The sequence below is a fragment of the Brachyistius frenatus genome, unplaced genomic scaffold (genome assembly GCF_029030835.1).
Source record: "Brachyistius frenatus isolate BFR_SWC_R1_liver_20210118 unplaced genomic scaffold, ASM2903083v1 Contig_11, whole genome shotgun sequence".
Taxonomy (NCBI): domain Eukaryota; kingdom Metazoa; phylum Chordata; class Actinopteri; family Embiotocidae; genus Brachyistius; species Brachyistius frenatus.
This window is the reverse complement of record NW_027210610.1, coordinates 6,119,745-6,139,659: the sequence shown is the minus strand read 5'-3', so window position 1 is coordinate 6,139,659 and position 19,915 is coordinate 6,119,745. Positions and strand designations below refer to the sequence as shown.

Genomic DNA, 19,915 nt, shown 5'->3' with positions numbered 1-19,915 from the left:
TCTTGTTTTTTTTTTTTTTTTTTTTTAACGAATCCCATTCCACCTCCCGCCCTCCTACACCCCCTGACACACAAACACACACACCCCACCCCCGCCCCGAACCCCTCTCTCCTTCTTCCCCTCCCTTGCCTTTTCAGCTCAGGGCTGTGAATGAGTCCCAGGAGTCTCTCTGCCTCCCTGGAGTTCTGCTGGGGTTCATTAATCTTTCATTGGGACCACGGCAATAGGGAATGCCCCCCTCTCCCTACAGACGCACGCGGCGCGCGGGCACACACACACACACACACACACACACACACACACACACACACACACACACACACACACACACACACACACACACACACACACACACACACACTCCCCCACTGCTGCCACTATAGAAAAGGAGGTCTAGATGGCCATGCTTGTACCAAGCATCCAGATACACAGCTTTAACTGCCCAGTGAAAATTTAGCACGGGGCTCTGAATGGCCTGTCGGTGTTCGAGGCTCTCACACGGACCTGATATTAACTTCAAACAACCAGAGCAGATGATTAGTTTGCTCTGCTCACATTTGTCTTGCCCTGGGCCCGCAGCTTTGCATTTTTATTGTCAATGAGCATCGGGCAACTGAGCGCCCCCCCCCCCCACCCACCCCCCAACACACACACACACACCATCACCCCCCCCCCCCAACACCGCCAACATCTAGTCCCATTAATGTTTTTCAAAGTCTGTTGGAAATGTGCCACAGTGGAGCTTTTTTTTCTTTCTTGCATGGGTTAAAGTCGCTAATGAGGGTGTGTGGCCTATAAAAGAGCAAATTCAACACACACACACACACACACACACACACACACACACACACACACACACACACACACACACACAGACACACAAGCAGCTTGGTGTCTCACTCGTCTCACCCTGAACATATCATCCATGTTATGATAAGCCTGATTAGTGCTGCTTCTTTGACTGCTGAGGGCAGGATAAGGATGTGTGGGTAAAGAGGCGAGAGCAGCCTCTGCCACCAGCCTAATCTACAGCAGAGCTCTAATCTGGTTATCTTGCGGTTTGGGGACTGTGTGTATTAGTCTCTGTGTCCCAGCCTGGCCTGATGAGAGAGGGGCTGAGCTCCGGTTAACGCAAGGGGCCCACGGCAGCACACCCCTAAAGCTCCACTGTAATCTTTGGGTAATTGAAAAAAAAAAAAAAAAAAAGGGGCCTGCGCCACTTAGGAGCACAAAGAGAAGATTACATAGCTAAAACTAATTTGGCAAAAATGCAGAAATGGATTTTCAGCCCCACCTCTTCTCTCCTAACCCTTTTATTACAATACACCCATACCCTCCATGAACCGGGCCCTGGGGGAAAAGGCGCGGGAAGGGGGAAGCGAGGAAGAGGGGAGAGTGGAAGGAGGCTGGAGAGCCGAGCAGAGAGCTGACTGGAGCTGCTAATGACTGTGGATTTACACGCGCTGCCTTGATTTTGTGGTTTACAGATGATCGATTACTTCACTGCAAGCGTAGTTAAAAGTGCCTCATCACACATCAAACCCAAATGTGAATTGGCAAACCCCCCAAGCCTCTTAGATTGTGTTACTGAATTCCAGGGTGACACCACAGAAGTGTTTTTAATTACAAACCACCCTATTTTCACTGTGGCTTGGCGGTTTGGCGCCTTGAGTGTACCCAGAATTTGATCGCTCATCTTTTCTAGAACCGAGTTGTAATTCTGTGGCAGGCGCCTGCAGTCTCTAACCTCTAACCCAAATATTAACACACTGGCCTCTCTCTCTCTCTCTTTTTCCCCATTTTCTCTTTCTGTCTCTGCATCCTTCTTCTTTCTCTCAGTCTAATAAGGTTCCAGTGGTACAGCACCCCCACCATGTGCACCCTCTCACACCTCTGATCACCTACAGCAATGAGCACTTCACACCGGGGAACCCCCCACCTCACCTACAGACAGACGTGGATCCCAAAACAGGTAAAGACCAGAGTACTTTCATCCAAGTTTAACAGCATGTGTGTATTTAATGTAGAATTTCAGTTGATTCCTGCTTAAAAACAGCGTTAGATTTTTTTTTTTTTTTTATCAGTGTTTTAAAAGTGTCAGGATGAAACCCAATAGGTTCAAAACAAACTGACAATAATTTTAGAGACATCAGCTCTAAAAAAAAAACAACAAAAACGTTTGCATTGATGGGTGTGTCGCGGTTTTATTATACCATCATGAGTTTCTTTGATGGAGTCCGTAGACCATATTTGAAGTGCTACACTTACAATACAGGTAATATCAACATAAACGAAATAGAAATGTAAATTTTGTTCCATTAATTGCTTTTTTGATGAATTCAAACTACCAGCACTGTTTACAAGGCTGCGACAGCTAAAGTAGGACAAGGTCAACTCGAGTGCTTCCTGTTGACAACACGTGCTCTCATCTGTTTCTGATTGACATGACGGTCCCACTCGTTAATGGTTTGGTTTCAGTGGAGAGCCGGCCTTACATTTGAGAACAAGAACCTAAACAGTGGCTCGTAAACCTCTCGTAAAACACGGAATTCAGCAAACAACCACAACGCCTATTGCCAAGAGTCGAAACAAGGACAGCCTCTGTAGCTGGAGCTCTTCACAAACGCAGAGTATTCAAGTCTGTTTCTTTGGACAAAACTCTTTTTAGGTTTTCAGAAATCATCTCGGTTTCCTGTTTGAGCTCTACATTCCTCGTTAAAGCCTGTTGGTCTTGCAGATTCACTGTCCAGGTTTAGCGGTCACATTCTGCCCACACAACCATTCAGCGTACATTTTTAGGCAATTTCATGTATTTCCATGAGCAGCTTGACCCAGCACTTCATTTTGCTAACTGTCATTCAGTCAGTCCTTTCAGGTTAATGCATTTCCAGTGTGGTGAATAATTTTGTGCTTTTCAATGGTCTCTGGTGGATTCAGCCAATGTTTTAGGTAATAATGTTCCCTTATTATGATGGCCCTTACAAAGGGGAAATAATGTGCCAGCTGCTGTTTAATGTAGTGCTTAATGGGGCTGCTTAATTGGGCAGTGTTTAATTAATTAATGAGCTATATTAGGTTTGAGCGCTGGGTGGCGATGGGATAATGTTTCCCAGGGTTTCCTTTTTAATAGAACTTGCCTTTGTTATAACGGCATGCCAAGAAAAGTTTTTTTTTCCATTTAGACACAAACTCCTAATGGAGAAGCTGGATCAGCTGCAGCTCTGGGTGCAAACGCCGACACGAGCCAAGCTGTAATGTATGAAGATTCATTTGGCTTTCCTTCAGGCCGCATTGGCGCTGTCCAAAATACCTGCAACAACAGCTGCACAGGCATGCCAGCTGTGTGGAAGGAACGCACATCAGCCTCAAATGAAAGCCCCCCCCCCCCCCCCACACACACACACACACACACACACTTTCTGGTCGACTGATCGCACCTCCCTCCCCTGCTGCGCTGCTACACATGTCTAGTGTTCCCCGTTTCAAGTTTGTCATGAGAGAGAAAGTTATTTTTACACCCGGCTGTGTACAAGACCTTTTCAAGGCACCCGTTCAGGGCAGCTCGTCGACGCGCTTTCTGCGCCTGTCAGCTGCCACGGAAAGTAAAGGCAACGCGGTGGATGCTGCGATCGCTCGGCGATGCCCTCAAAAAGAGCTGTCCTTAAATTGGACGTCTTTGTCGCTGATCGTCTGTGGGGGCCAACAAACGAAACTCGCTGCTGTCTTCGTGTTAAATCTGAGGATCAGTCGAACGAATGGAGACCAACGACCCCGATACGTGCGTCATTGTAATTAATTATGTCAGAACTTGCGGTAACTCTGTATGTAGAGTCAAAAGCAGGAGTATCGATCTAAACTGAAACAGAACTTGTAGTTGAGCTCGTAATCTGTGACTGCTGCATGTTTTTCACTGGTTTCATTCATGTGTATAATGATAGATCAAATCAATATCCAGCCAGGATGCCAGTGTAATTCTGCAGGCAGACTCCACTGCTCGCCCCATATTGGCAGCTCTCTGATCACAGCAAAGACTTTAATTATATTGCTTTGTTTTGTTAACTTCTAAACCTCAGTCATTTCATATCATTAATCTCCTGATGCACCAGACAAATGTGACAAGAATCGTGTTGGTGTTTTCTCCTCACCTCTCTCCCCTCTGCCTCTTCCAACACATTGTGCCGCCGCGCCGCCTCAAAGGCCTTTGATCAGGAAGTGTGATTTAGCACTGTGTACATGCGAGCAACGAGCCCTCTTCCTCCTCCTCTTCCTCCCCATCTGCACTTCCTGTGATGTTTGCCCCGTTCAAGATGTGAAACTCAACAAAGAACGAATTCCGCACTGACAAAGATTTGGTTCTCTCTCTCTCTGTCTCTGTCATCGTCTTGTCTGTCCACCTCCTCTCTGCTCCTGTCATCCTTCCTTCTTTCACAGGAATTCCAAGGCCTCCACATCCTCCAGATATATCTCCTTATTACCCGCTGTCACCTGGCGCTGTCGGCCAGATCCCCCATCCGCTAGGATGGTTAGTACCACAGTAAGTGAATCTTTTTTTTTTTTATTACTCTTTCTACTCTATTCTCTTGTGAGTTGTGTGAACATACTGTAATGATTAATAAGCATAAGGTGTATATCATTAAAGAGAAAAACAGTAAACAATAAAAGTGGATGTTACTTTCATGTGTATACACTGCAGCTGCAGGATGTTGGGCTTTATGTGCGCACTTTTAGAAGCTTTCTCTGTCTCTTGGAACCCCAGAGAGTCTCTGCGTGCCTCTTTTTGTTTTTAACTTAAACTTAAACTTGATCTCCTAACTTTGTAACACACTGACTTCTGGACCACAGCGGCCCATCAGAGCTTTCTTAGACTCACACCAGCCTCAACTTGCTATTTTATGGCAAATACCACTTTGCATGTCTGTGTATAGTTCAATTACAGTAATGAACTGTGATTGCCTGTATTTTACCCACAATTCCACATAGGGGCTCTCCCCTGGTAACTCTTGTCAACACTTGTTAATATGACAAAAGGCTACAAATTAAGCTCTGTTAATTTAATGTTTTCTCACCGCGATCTAAATACCGAGAGAGGCCCTGAGCGCAGCCATGGCGCCCTTTGATTTGCTGCACTTTATTTTTGTATAAATTTACATTCATTATTGTTTGTCTTTGGATGTGTAGACCTCAATTAGTGTGATGGCTCCATTAAAGAGACCCGCGCTTCGTCTTTAATTATCACAACAAAACACCTAGTTCCAGCTTGGGGAGGAACAGGGCCCCACTCTGTCGACACTGAGCGAAGGGTTATGAAATTTAATTAGCCATTGCTATCAAGATTTGTGGCATTCAAATTGTTCAGAGTTTTCCTCCCTTTGATCTGCGCTCTGCAATCCCCTAGATTTTTGTCCTGATCAAATGAGAATAAAGAGGCCCACGGTGGGGAGAAGTGAGAGACAGAGGGCTTTGGCTTCCCCTCTTCCATCAACCCTCTTCCTTTACCTTTTCCTCTTTCTTCTTTTCTTCCCCCTTCCTAGGCAAGGTCAACCTGTTTATCCAATCACAACAGGGGGTTTCAGACACCCCTACCCAACTGCGCTCACTGTCAACGCATCCATGTCAAGGTGAGTTAAGCCCTAGGAGTTACACACACACACACACACACACACACACACACTTTCTCACTTCCTCACTTCCTCATACAGCCGTTTGTGTGTGTTTGTGTTGGCTGTGAGGGCAATGCACAAGCAACACACACGCACGCTCACGTGCACAGACACAGTGAGCAGAAAACTTCTCCCTCAAGGAGAGCTCGCACTCCCCATCTCTGTGTTCAAAAGGCCAATTCTCCAGTGTGGCGCTCCAGCGAGCATGCTCAAATATTAATTATATTTATCATTTTCTAATGAGGCCCCTGAAGAACATTTACCCCTACTGCATGTCAGGCAGATCTGAAATGAGCAGGGGCATGTCCTTGCTGTGAGTTTGAGCAGCCAGACAGATAAACAAACAGCAACACTTTGAAGGAGACTCGCATGATATAAGCCGGGGCCTGACACTTGGCTGGTGCTTTGGTCCAGCCCATTAGGGTCCGGTTCAAGTGCTGCTGTGGACATTAGTGCACCCATGGGGAGGAGGGGGGGTTGTGTATTTGTTGCCATCTTGTATACATGTGTGTGTGTATTTGTCATTGGTGTTTAACTAGTTATTGTTCCCTTGAGGGACACGTGACCTCTATATTGTGTGGAAAGCGAACATAATTAATTTTGGATGCCTAAAAAGCCTGTGATTTGTGGGTCTGGATGAGCCAAAAAAGCAACGACAAAAAAAAAAAAAAAAAGCCCACTCCGCTCCCACTGCTCCTCCCTCCTCCCTCTACATGCCCCTGCAGCAGGGGACTTTTGGACGGGGCTGGTTTAGAGTCTAGGGATGAAGCCAAGCTTCAGTTTAATTACAGCCTGATTGGAAAAGCAGGACCTGAGGGCAGCTTGTTTAGACCTCTGTGACATTGATGGATCATGTAGATGCAGGGAGGGAGCAGTTGCAAAGGGGGAAAAGACATTTTTTTTTAAAGCTGAGAATAAAAGAAAGCTAGGCTTGTATGCTCAGTCAGACAGTAAGTGGCAGGATTTCTTCACATGTAAAAACCTTCTTGTATTAAACTCATTGGAATGATGATCTGGATTATTGTCAGACCCCCCCCCCCCTCACAGCCCATCCCCTTCATGTCTCAGGTGCACAGGTCAGATGGTGGGTCTGTCCAGACATTGGCATCTGGCAACAGTACCCAGCCAACCTGGGTTTTAAGTGACTGCTAATTTGGTCCCTTAATGACAGCCTCTACATTGTGATCATCTTATTTCCAGTGCAGCTAATTGAATATACTGGCTGGGGGGTGGGGGGGGGACTGGCCATGGGGAAGAGCTAATGCCCTGTGATGAGGCCCCTAATTGAATTAGTATAACTGAATAGATGGAGAGCTCTGGGAGTTCTCTGGAGAATGGGAGGGTTTAACACATCGCCGCCCCTCCCAAAAAAAAAAAAAAAAAAAAACTCCAACCAGAGAAGACAATTTTTCTTTTAAATGCTGACAAAATCTAGCAACAATTTGTCTAATTGTGGAAGCAAAATGTCAGACTCCCTTCATACATAGCCTTCAGCTAGTTGGTTTTGTTCAAAGAATGGGCCAGACCATTGTGATGGCTCAAACGATTTGTAGCGAGCAGGCTGACTGGAGGAGATCGGACAGAAAAGACATCCTGGCCTTGTACTCTTGTCGGGGAGTTAGGTCTTCTGCAGGAGAGCGCTGCTTCATATCCGTCCCCTGTGCCGTAGCTGGAGCTGAATTAGGATGCAGGGAACGGATCTGGTACCTCGTAGTCCCGCAATGAGCACCTTACACCTAGGTCCTGTTAAAAAATACATTCTTGTAGAAAAGGGAGGGGAAAAAGGAGCCGAGGAGAGTAGAGACAGTCTGCAGAGCAAATGAAAGACATTATTTTGATAATGGGGTTGGAGCCAGTGCAGGTCCCCCCCCGTATGGTGTGTGTGCGCGTGAATGTGTGTGTGACAGGTGGGTGGATGCGAAAGGCCCCTTTGCCCCTTGTGCTTAAGCCTGCCCTTTGATATGTTCCCCCATCATCTTGCTCCCTCTCTTTTCGTGGGGAACGGGAGAAGCGCACCGGCCGGATCATTATACATTAGACAGGCACGGGGGCTACTGCTTCACACTGGCAATTAAATGGCATTGGCTGACACTGGGCTTGCTGCGCCAGTGACCCCCCACCCCCCCACCCCACCCCCAGTCCACCCCGCCAGCCATTCTTACCTTTCTGATTGAGACGTAGGAGCCCCCGGGGTTGGGGTGGGTAGATGGGTGGGTGGGTGGGGGGGTTCCACTGCGTCTCCCTTTCCCCGTGTTGGTTAAATTGGTCCAAGGCGCCGCTTGCTGCTGATGAGCCCGGTGATGATGATGATGATGATGATGATGATGCCCCTACGCTTCAAAGGGATGGCCATCATGTTTAAACCATAACCTGGGCCATGCAGTGGCAAGCAGGAGGGGGATGGAGGGAGGAAGCGAAGGAGCGTGGAGGTGGTGAGGGGACAGGGAGGAGTAGAGAGGAAGAAGAAGAAGAAGAGGAGAAAAAATAGATCTTGGAACAGAGGAAATTTTAACAAGTGCACAGAGAGAGAAGGAAGGAGGGTGAACAGGGAGAGAGGAAACAGAGCGAGTGAAGAAAATGCAGCAGACTTAATGATGGGCGATATGCAGCCACTGCTGCCGAGCTCCCCATCAACGGATGACATGGCACAAACACCAATGTGTCAGTGATGAAGGGAGAAGAGGGGAAAGGAGAAAAAGAGGGAAAGAGTTTGAGGGGGGAGCACTGGCACTCCCCTGAGATGGCCTCCAACAGAAACTAGTTGTTCCTGGCGAGTTTATCCTCATCATTATATTCTGGCTTGGAGCCATGCAGCCAGACACAGCCGGATAATGAGCTGCTTTAAAAAAAAAAGAAAAGAAAGAAAGAAAAAAAGAATTATTCCTTCTTTTTTTTTCCCTTCTCCTTCATCCTCCTCTCTTCTCTTAAATGTGTGTATGGTCACGTGAAACAGAAGCTGTAAACATGCAGATATACATGTATGAGTTCAAATAATCTGGCACAAATAATTAGTGTCATATACACACTGACACCTACAGTACACCGGTGTCTCATTGCTGTTCTGGCCAGTGAAACGATTTCATAAATAAGGGTTTCTGGCCTCGATATGTGGAACAGTTGGAGATGATGAAATGATGATAGGAGTGTATAGGGATGAAGATAAAAATGTCAGTGCTGCTGCTGACAGTGCTGAATTGGCAGAAAAGAATGGGAGGAAGCAAATAGAGACCCAATACCTGAAGTGATACTAGACTTTGATAGAAACATTTTTTAATCTACCTTGCAATATTCCTTGATAAGAGATAATGGTTCAAGCTTTACCCCTCCAAAACCTGCCATTTTCATATCAGTTTAACAGCCGTTTCTTCAAATAGTACAATGAGCTGCAGTTATGCGATTTGGCATTTTGTCATCTACAGTCGAAAGACAGAAAATTTCATTGTCCCTACAATCTTATTTGGAAATCATCTGCCTACATTTTGCAGATGACAAAATTTCAAAAAAGCTATAAACTGGATCAAGTTCTTTTATATCTGAGAGGTGCTTTGTCTACGGCAGGCACCGATGTGTCAGACTAAGTTCAAGGTGCGCAGAGCCCTGCAGCCAACATGTTCCACTATTGTTGCCTATGCAGGTCAGGATCATTATTATTAAAAGAAATTATTATTAATCTCAATAATGTTGTGATTAAATTAATGTGAAGAAAATGCCCTTGGCTCAAGTGTTGCGGTTCTCTGCATCCTTCACGAACGGCATCATTGTGCAATTGCACTTATTTATTGCCACACCATATAGCTTTTTCAAATCATATGTTGCTGAAGGTCACTCATTTTCAGCAGTAAAATCGATCCTGACTGCTTATGAACAATACAGAAATCAACCTTGGACATTATCATGTGGATGTTTGAATGTGCATTTACTGTTATGTCTTTCTTGTGGCTAAATTCCAATTCTATGAAAGAATTTTTAAAGAAAAACACGACGTGCTTTGACACGTCATCAAAAGATGAGAATGGAATTTAGCCCCTGCTGTATAGTCTTGAGTGTACATGTGCGCCATCTTCTCATTTCACCCGTGTCCATTCTGACGATTTACACAGTCTTCTGTCCTCTAGGTTCCCCCCACACATGGTGCCCCCTCACCACAGTTTGCACACCACGGGCATCCCTCACCCAGCCATCGTCACACCCAACGTCAAGCAGGAATCCTCCCACAGTGACATCAGCTCCCTCAATGGCTCGTGAGTACACTTTCTCCACCCTTTTTACTAAGTTTCCAGTCCTCCGTGCATAGCTGTAAGTTGACTCTGCTCATCTTCCTGCTCTCTGCTCCACCATAGGAAACAGTCAGACGCTAAAAAGGAAGAAGAGAAGAAGAAACAGGTCCACATAAAGAAGCCTCTGAACGCCTTCATGCTCTACATGAAGGAGATGCGGGCCAAAGTGGTGGCTGAGTGCACACTGAAGGAAAGCGCTGCCATCAACCAGATCCTGGGGCGGAGGGTAAGTTCATCAGACACGCACACCGACACTGTAATAGCCCACCTGCAGTTACCACAGTGACCAAACATGGCTGAGTTAAACCTGGGACTCAAAGTAAACGCAGGGAAAGGCCTAATGGGATGGAAGAAAGACGGAGTTGTAGTAACTGAGGACATAGATCGGGTTGAAGTTTACAACCTGCATTTATTTTTCATGTTTTTTTTCATGTCTTCTCTCTGCGTCTTCTGTTTTATTTGTTACAGTGGCACGCCCTATCGCGGGAGGAGCAGGCCAAGTACTACGAGCTGGCCAGGAAAGAACGACAGCTCCACATGCAGCTGTACCCAGGCTGGTCAGCACGAGACAACTATGTAAGTTTTTAAGTTTACAAGTCGTAACGGTCTCTTTTTTCCCCTAGGTCACATACCCAGGACGAGTTTCTGTTGCTTTTTTTTTTTTTTTTTTCCCAAAAGATCAAATGCTTCTCGTATGTTTATCTGAACTGGGCAAATAGCCTCGACCTAAGCACACCTTGTTATGCAATAATATTAATACCATCCGGTATTTGGACAGTTTTTTTATCTTCAGGCTCAGTTGCTTCAGTCCATTCGATTTGAAACTGGATCATAGATACTACATGAAAGTAGCAAGTCTCAGCTTCGATTTGTGTAGGTTTACTTCAATATAGAAAGAACTGTGTGGGAGATACAACCCTTTGAACACACAGTGCACAAAGTTTAGGGGATCAAAGTGATTGACAGACACGCATAAAGTCAAACTGGATCATCATATTTGATATTTTGTGCAAACACTTGGGCTCATAGACATCAGCAGACGCTTTGTATCTTCCCTGGTGGTGCTCTCGCAGGCCTTTGACTGCTGCCGCCTTCAGCTCCTGCTTGCTGTGATGTCTCTCTGCCTTTTAGTCTGGCCTTCAGCAAGTGGAGTGCAGCTCAATCTGACTGAGATCAGGTGATTGACTCGGCCAGTCAAGGATACTCCACCTACTCACCCTGTAAAGCTCTTTGGTTGCTCTGGCTTGTATGTTTACTGCTGTCCTGCTGAATGGTGAAATGTCATCCAATCAGTTTTGATGCGTTTAGGTGAATTTTAGGATACAGAACGGTCTTATACACACCGCTGCATTCGTCCTGTTGTTTCCCTCGGCAGTGAAATCCTCAGTAAGCCACGAGTCCATGGCCAAGCACAACATAAGAGAATACTTTTCTCTTTCTGTTATTTTGATAGAGGTTGATTTTGTTTAATCATTTTTCAGAACTTTGTTCCACAACTCGATCAGTTTCTTTTTGCATGCGTTCACAAACTGCAAGCTGGCCTTTCTGTTTTTAAGGCTTAGCAAGGGTTTGCATCTTGCGGTGAATCCTTCTGAGGATCAAGTTTTCTCTTGGTATTTCACGAGGAATCATTTAAGGCTACATCCTGGAGAGAATTCTTGACTTGATTTGCAGCCATAAATGGGCTTGTTCAGCATAGAAAGGATTTAACCAAGTTGTTTGCCCATTTTTTTCCTGTGCTTCTGTGAAATCTGTCATTCTTGAAAAACTATCTCTAAGATCACCGACTTTTTTTTTTTTTTTTAAGGCTTATCACTTTCTACTTCACCTGCGTGGTCCCTCTTAAGTCCTCATATTCAAAGACAACTCCACCTTAATCTAAATGCCAGCTTTTGATTCACCCTGTTCCACATGTAGACCTTTTTTGCATGAATTAATGTTGCAATGACACATAGCTGCAAAAGAAACATTTACGAGCTGAGTGCCCAATAATTTTCGAACCATTACATTTTGGGCACTGTGGTTTAAAATGGCTGGAAATCTTCTCGCATTAAGGCTGAGACTTCAATGTCGTATCCATTTTTTTGTTTAAATTGAAAGTACAGAATCGCAGAGTCCATAAAACAAAAAAAAAGTGTAACTGTCCAAATACTTCTGGTCTGGACTGTATTTAGAACAAAGCCTTTTTTTTTTTTTTTTTTTTTAATCTATCCATGGGGAATGTTTTGCACCCTGGACACTTTGTTCTGACACATAAATGCCAGAGTCCCATCAGTTTTGTCCAGTTTTTTGGGATCAAGCTTGACCAGTGGAGTCTTCCTCGAGCAGCCCCAGAGACATCTGTCTCCCAAACCAGATGTGTGTCGTCTAGATCTTCACAGAACAGAGGAAAATAAAACAAAAGATTACAGAAACAGAAGAAAAGAGCAGAAAAAGTACAAAAAACAGAGAAAGGAGCGAGAATTGTGGTCTGGCCTGCAGTGGCTGGTACAAACCGGAGGGCAAAGACAGAAAGGAAAAGGAAAAAAAAAAAAAAAAAAGCAGAGAAAGAATGAATGAATAAATAAGTACACACAAAGATAAATCCTATTCTCTGTTTCATGTTTTGGGCATTCTGCAATATAATAACTAAGGTTCCTGTCTGTGTCTATTTTTTTCTTTCTATTTTTTTGGCGGCTAACCAACAGGGGAAAAGGAAGAAGAGAAAAAGGGAAAAGCAGCAAGCAGAGAGCAATGGTAAGTGAGCTGCAATTATCTCTCATATTAGAAGAGCCCCATCATGTGTCAGGCAGATGTGACATCTTGCAAGATAAAAGTCAAGCTAGTTTTTTTGTGTTATGTTTGTGTGTGTGTGTGTGTGTGTGTGTGTGTGTGTGTGTGTGTGTGTGTGTGTGTGTGTGTGTGTGTGTGTGTGTGTGTGTGTGTGTGTGTGTATATGTGTTATTGTGCCTGGCTTTTTTCTTTTTTTTTGTATACTTATTGCTACCCAATGCAATATTTAAATGGTAGAGTTGCTTGTAATACCCTCCCCCCCCCCCCTTTTTTTTTTTTTTTTTTTTTTCCATTTTCCCTAGCTCTCCCTAGCTAATAACAACTGAATATGCATGACCCCCCCATAGTCCTTCTCACCCCACCCCCCCTTTGGCCCCTTAGCCTTTTTATTGTGATATGTGTTTTTGAGAATGTGGACTTGAAGCATTGTGAGAGCCATTAACTGCCCTGTTTTATACTGCCTGTGCCCTGCAGATCAACTGCACTACAGTACTGTGTGTGTGTGTGTGTGTGTGTGTGTGTGTGTGTGTGTGTGTGTGTGTGTGTGTGTGTGTGTGTGTGTGTGCTCGTGCGACTGTGCATGTGTGTGCTCGTTGGGCTACCCTTCGCCCCCCTCCTCCCTCCTTGCTTGCTTCCATGCATGCTTTTATACCAACATAAGAAAAATCACTTACATCTTAAAATTAAGGAGGTTTGCTAATTCTGTGATTGATTCATATTCTTCTTATCGTTATTGTGAGGAGCAATACCGTCTTGTTATCATGTATTTTGCGCTCGTTTGGTGACGGATTTCTTCTTGAAGGCCTCTCTATCTGTTCTTTTTTTTCAGAACACAGAGAATATTTTCCAAACCCTTGCCTTTCACTCCCTCCGATTACAGGTGCTAATGTCATTTTGAGTATTAAATTACTAACTGTTTTTTTCTTTCTTTTTAAATTTATGTATATCTATTTTATCCATGAATGTGCAATATGAGGCAGCTTAAATTCTATTTATTGAACTATTCTCCTTTTTTTTTTTTTTTGCTTTGTTTGCTGCTTTCTTTTCTTAAAATGTGGCTATTGTTTATTTGACTTGAAGCTAGATTATACTTCATTTCATTTACCTCCATTTACTGTTGCTATTTAGTTTCATAGCATTTCCGTATTATGGCAAAATCACTATGCAGTCTGCTTGAGGAACTGACGGTGTAAAGTTAGATTATCATTGTGAAGTATGACCTAAAGGATGTGATGTCAGGGTAAACCTCCTTAATCTAAATGCTTCAGTCGCTGCGCTTATGCCTTTGCTGTAGGCCAGCATGAGTTTGGCCTACCCCCCCCCACCCGCCCCCAGGGTCCAGCCCTTTTTTTAATCCCTCCCCTGGCTAAAGCTAACTCACGACTGTGCTATTTTAGCAATCTGCTACTGCTGCCTAGTCTTCCCACCTTGCCCCTTGTCCTTTTGAAACCATAGTGCACTGATAGCATCTAACAGTAAATTAATCCAATCTGCATTTGCTCCGTTTATATCCTCCGAATCTTATCTTCAGCTTTAACTTCAGTCAGAATTTAGATCACATGACTGAAAGTGACGGTTTCCATATTAATCTCATGATTTTTTTTTTTTTTTTTTTTTTTAATAATATGCATGCATTTTGGTTTTTACTAATGTCTGAAACACACTAATTGTGTTCAGTCCTATCTTTAAAGGCACTCTTGATAATGGCTTTAAGGGAGAATTGAGGGGGGGGATTTCTTGCACATTGAGCCACTGCCAAGCTTCATAGATTCACTGTTATCTGTTTTTTCTCCTTATTTCTCTCCTCTTTTTGGATTTCTGTTCCCTTATTTTTTTTTTTTTATTGGTTTTGGTTCTATTCCTCCTCTCTGCTGGCTTCCCTTCCTTGTTGCGGCATCAGACCTGAGCGCTCCTAAGAAGTGTCGAGCGCGCTTTGGGCTCGACCAACAGAATAACTGGTGTGGCCCGTGCAGGTGTGTATGGTGTGTGCTTGCACCAGCCAGGGCCAGGTGAAGGCTGGGTAACTACTATGCTGGGACTTCCTCCTCCTCTCTTCTATGCTGCTGCCTTTTTTTCTTCCTCTGCGCTTCCCTGCCCGTCTGTCACGCCAGGCTATTATGACCTCTCAGCTTCCTCCAGTCACGCCCTGCCGGTCTATCTCTGGGTTCTCACTTGATTTTTACCTCCTGTTTGGGGAAACAAAAAAAAAAAAAAAAACAAAAAAAAAGGTGTATTAACAGCATATGCCAGAGTGTTTGTGTGAATGGTGTCTGTGCGTATGTGTTGATGAAGAAACATTTGTGGGGTTACAGGGGTTTCATTGCAGGATGTACAGTACAATAAGCCTTACTGAGATTGGTCAGAGGTCTTATACTGGCAGGTCGGGGCTTGGAGGATCTGGAGCCTGATGGCTTGGTCAATATGGAGGACATCCCAGTGTTGCCAGCCTAAATCTAAGCCCTGGCTACATGTTTTTGTCTGTGCAATGACGTGTCCATTTTCTTTTTTTTTTCTTTCCTTTCCCTTTTTTTGTCTCTGTGTGTGTGTTTGTGTTTACCTCTTTGGCTAACAGATGCAAATACCCCAAAGAAGTGTCGTGCCTTGTTCGGGCTTGACCAGCTGAGTTTATGGTGCAAACCATGCAGGTATAAACTGCTGTAGTACCAATGGGAGGAAGACATCCACAATGAGCATCTCCTTGATTATTGGCTCAGATGTCTTTTCTAAAAACATGCTTCCATCAGTGTGGTAACAGATGGAAAACTCCTCAGCTCCTCTTCCTCACTGAGAAGTTTCCTGCTCCCTTTAAATTCCTGCACAACTATCTTTCCCTCATTGAACTCAGTTCAAGCCCAGTGGCAGAAAATGGATTTCTAAGTAAGACTGCTGAGTATTTTATCTCAAGAAAATATCTCGTTGCAACATCATGGCTCCTAACGTGCTCTGGAGTAACATTTCTTAGTCGAAATTGCTATGGTTGAAATCCATTTTCTCTCCAGGCAGTGGATAATTCCCTCCCATCTTAACTGTCATGTTTGTTCTAATTGGCACCCTTTGAATAACAATGTTATGCTTACAAATTTAGCCCTGCTTTCTCTGAGGGCCTGCTCAGTGACACTCTTTTCTGTGCCCTCTTCCTCCTCCTTCTCCACCTCTTCTTCCTCCAAACTCCTCTTCAATAACCCTTACTTAGTCCCTACCTGTTGTCTTTCTGTTCTGACACAAGCAGTCTTTGAATTGGGAATATTTTCATGGTAGGTATTTGTTTCTGCTAAGTTCCCTTCTTCGTGTCTGGCTTACACCACACGCTGCCCCACTCTTTTTCTCAACACATTTCTGCGCCAATCATCCTACACATTGTTCGTTACTGCTGTTACGTGTCTCATTTGCATTAGTTTTGACATACTTACGGACAGGCAAAAAAAAAAAACACTTTACTCTTTGATATTTGTATTTTGCGGCAATGTCCCATCATATCAAGAAATTGTTCTTACTAGTTTATAAACGGATTTGAAAGGATATTTCTCAGTTTGAAATGTACTGAATGATAAGAATTTACACACATTCCCCCACCAGTAACCCCATCGTATTTCCCTTCCAGCTGACATACACATTATCGTAAACATTGTATTATTCCTTCAACAATAATAGCGCATCATGAGATCAGGAGGCTGAAAAGTGCCGTAATTCAGTCTTCGTTTTTGGAGCAGGGAGGTTAAAAGTTCTCTCTGGGCTCCATTTCCTAAACGATGCATCGGGCATAATTTCCCCCGAGACAGAGAAATCAATAACATACACGGGCACATACAATAAATCAATATGTCTGTTAAAAAAATGGATATTAGCTCATTTGTTGCAGCTTGACAGACAGTTATCGAGACCAAGCTGTGGATGTAGTGGCAAAATGATCCGTTTTTTTACGCGCGGTCGATGCCCCGCACCGTCCAGAGCTACAATATCAGTGCAGACCGCACTTTAAAAGCCTCATCCTCATTCTCTCCTAGTCTTCTCAGACAGTACGTCTGACGTTGTGTGCTTGCACTGTTTGAGTTCATCAGAGATGCATGCCCTTCTAGCACCTAGCATGTGGTCAAAGTTTCGTGGGCCCTTTGTAATTTTTGTTGATGTCCCTCTTCCTTTTCATTCTCTGTAATCTGCTCTCTGTTGATGTAGAATTGTCGCTCATTAAAGTTCAATTTTTTTTTTTTATTTAGATTTGACAAACTTAATCAAACGGGAGATCAGTCTAATATCTTTCAAAAGCCTCAGTTGCTGTTTTTAAGCACCTTAGTGTCTTTTTTATTTTATTTTTATTTTTACCAACTCTTAAATACTAATACTCCGTGGCCGTCAGGCATCCTTGTGATAGCATGGAGAGCTGAGAGAGAGAGAGAGAGAGGGGTCACTGCCAGGGTCAGGGTAAAGATGAGGTGGGCAGAGATTCCCCCTTAACCAAATCTGAACAGAGCCTTCACAAGCAGAGTCACCGCAGATAAATGCAACAATCCCGTACCCACCTACCCCCCTCCCTCCCTCCCTCCCTCCATGCCTCCCTCCCTCCCGTGTTTCGTTCATTGGGTTCCACTGAGCGCAACGGGCCTGGCCTCGGGACTGAGCAGGCAGAGGGAGGGTCCCAACCCCAGGCAGGAATGCAAACATGATGCCTTGACCCCTCAACGCGCACGCACACACACACACGCACGCACGCACGCACACACACACACACACACACTTGTGTCTGTGGGGCAGATGCGGGGTAGTGTGGATCCCGTTGACTTTTTTTTTCCGCCTCGGCTCCAAACTCTGTCCCCTCAGGAGGAGAGAGAGTAGAGCCCGATAGAAGCTCAGGAGCGAGAAGGGTCCAGTAACCTCGTGCTGCTAGAACAGAGCAGGCTGCATCTCCTCCTGTAAGAAAGGAGAGTGCACATCCAGAGAGCAACCGTTGCCACATTCTAATCTGCTTCATTTTCTCCTCTCGACATCATATCTGTGTGCTTTTCATTCACCCTCTGCTGCTTGTCCAGGTGCTTCACCTGTGATCTTTCCTGAATGTCTGTCCCGTCTTGACGGTTTAGTATTTGGAATTCATTTCTACCACCTTTCTCCTTAGCACAATCTTTACAAAGCTACTTAAATGCACCTGCAAATGTAATCCACCACGTTTCAAGTAAGGGTTTTTCCTTCGTTTTAAAAGGGCAAAGGTGCATTTAAGTAAGCAACGGTGCTAAGAGTCGCGACGTGGTTTAAAGCCGCGGTGCTAAAAGATGCTCTCTTTCTCTCACCTTGTCCCTCAGGAGAAAAAAAAAGTGCATTCGCTACATCCAAGGTGAAGGCAGCTGTGCCAGTCCTCCCTCTACGGACGGAAGCTTACTAGACTCCCCCCCATCCTCCCCCTCCTCAGTGGTTCCCTCCCCCTCCCCAAAAGAGTCCAAACCTCAGACTGAACAAATGCAACCTCTCTCACTGACTATGAAACCGGCCCACCAGCCACTCCACCACCCGCACCTCCTGGCTGGGCCTCCACCGCCATCTTTGGTTCAGCTGGAAAACTCTGCTGCAGCTAGCAAAACGCCCCGCGCCTCCTCCCACAACGGAGCTCTGGAGCACGGCGACGTCTCGTCCTCGCGGCAGCCGGGCTCCTCTGTGGCGTCCTCAATGGCCCGGCCCTCGGCATCGCTGTGTCATTCCCACTCGCTCCTCCCCTCCACAGCCCCTCAGCCTCTGTCGCTAGTGACCAAGTCTATAGAATAGTCTACCCTATTCTTCTCCTCTTTTTTTTTTTTTTTTAGCACACACACACACACACACACACACACACACACACACACACACACACACACACACACACACACACACACACACACACACACACACACACACACACACACACACACACCTTTCTAGGCCCTCTCTCTGCTCTATTTCACTTGCTGTCAGTTCTTTTCTCTTTAAGTTTCTGTGCCACACGGCTTTGAAATTTTAGTTTTTGTTTTATTAAAGTTCATTGGTCAATATTTGACCCGTCATTATCAAAAAAAAAATCTAATTATTATAAAGAAATGATACAATGAGCTGTAGTATAGCTTTGTGAATCTGCCAAAATTTTTATGAATTTTGTTTTTGTCTTTTTTGTAGTGTTAAACAGTGCAAACAGAAAAATTATCTAGTTCAACTTCAAAATGTTTAAAAGACGGATATAAAAAGGTAGGCTAGATTATTCAATGAGCCCTTTTCTTGAAAGAGTTGGTTCTCCTTCTTTATTTGTATTAAATACGAGCTTGCGAACCAATCATTTGACATCTGTTCAAACTCTCGGAGGGCATGAGGCTAGCGGTGACACCTCTCTGAGGAACAACTTTAATTGTGATGTTACTTGTTCTTGTTTAAATGTACAGAATATCGGGGAGGGGGGGATTACTGTGTTAAATATGCATTCTTCCACTGCGTTGTCTTTTTTTTCTTTGTTGTTTACCTTTGGGGTGGAGTCAGGCAAGTTGGGTGGGCTTGGGGGGGAGGGGGAGGGAGGGTCGGGTGGGAGGGTTGAGGGTTATTAAATTCAAAATGTCACAACGCTAGGACCAGTAGTATTTATTGCTTTAGAGATTGCTTGTTGTATCTTGTATGTGTCTCTTTTTGACCTTTTTTTTTTTTTTTTTTTTTTTTCTTAATACATTGTACAAATATTTTTTCTTAAGGTAAGCAACTATATGAATGATCCATTTTTACAAGGAGGTTCTAAAAGGCAAATCTTTTGTTATTGATTCCTTTCCTCACTGAAAACCTGGATTCCACTCAGTGTACTGTGTAGATCTCATGAACAGAAGTATGCACAACTTCATTTCAAGAAAAGCGTCTATAAGCCATTTTACAAAAAGAAGAAAAGAAAACTTGAAACAAGCGACAGTGGGTACCGTGTGTTCAGTAGTTGGAAAAGTGTCTAAAGCCCTTCTTTTTTATTGCACAGTCACATCTCTCAAGACTGTAGATTCGTGTACAGATTTTCCGTGCCAAATTTTGTGATAATTTTCTCTGCCCCCTTAACCATGCTGTAGGGATCTTTTTTGTTTTTGTTTTGTTTTGTTGTTGTTTGTTTGTTTTTTGTTTTTTTTTATTTCGATACCATTCTTTGCTGTGACGTTACATAGATTGCTATGTATGTAGTATAAATGTTGCTATAACAAATGTGTTTGGTAGCAAATTGTCAAA

At 44.3% G+C, this 19,915-nt stretch overlaps 1 protein-coding gene across 24 annotated transcripts in view; it reads left to right on the top strand.

The window, feature by feature from the left end:
- tcf7l2 (transcription factor 7 like 2) overlaps positions 1-19,207 on the top strand; it is a 92,320-nt gene extending 73,113 nt beyond the window's left edge. For 4 of the 24 annotated variants that reach the window (XM_069691795.1, XM_069691791.1, XM_069691786.1 and 1 more), the window contains 10 exons: positions 1,840-1,972; positions 4,432-4,534; positions 5,532-5,618; positions 9,776-9,901; positions 10,001-10,163; positions 10,406-10,513; positions 12,625-12,673; positions 13,539-13,589; positions 14,610-14,682; positions 18,004-19,207. In XM_069691795.1, coding sequence (XP_069547896.1) covers positions 1,840-1,972; positions 4,432-4,534; positions 5,532-5,618; positions 9,776-9,901; positions 10,001-10,163; positions 10,406-10,513; positions 12,625-12,673; positions 13,539-13,589; positions 14,610-14,682; positions 18,004-18,460 — 1,350 coding nt within the window. In that variant the 3' untranslated portion in view covers positions 18,461-19,207. Of the gene's footprint in view, positions 1-1,839; positions 1,973-4,431; positions 4,535-5,531; positions 5,619-9,760; positions 9,902-10,000; positions 10,164-10,405; positions 10,515-12,610; positions 12,674-13,538; positions 13,590-14,609; positions 14,683-15,281; positions 15,355-15,902; positions 15,965-18,003 lie in introns of those variants that run through there. The other 20 variants (XM_069691794.1, XM_069691788.1, XM_069691782.1 and 17 more) reach the window with 16 other exon arrangements.
- Positions 19,208-19,915: the final 708 nt, after the last annotated feature.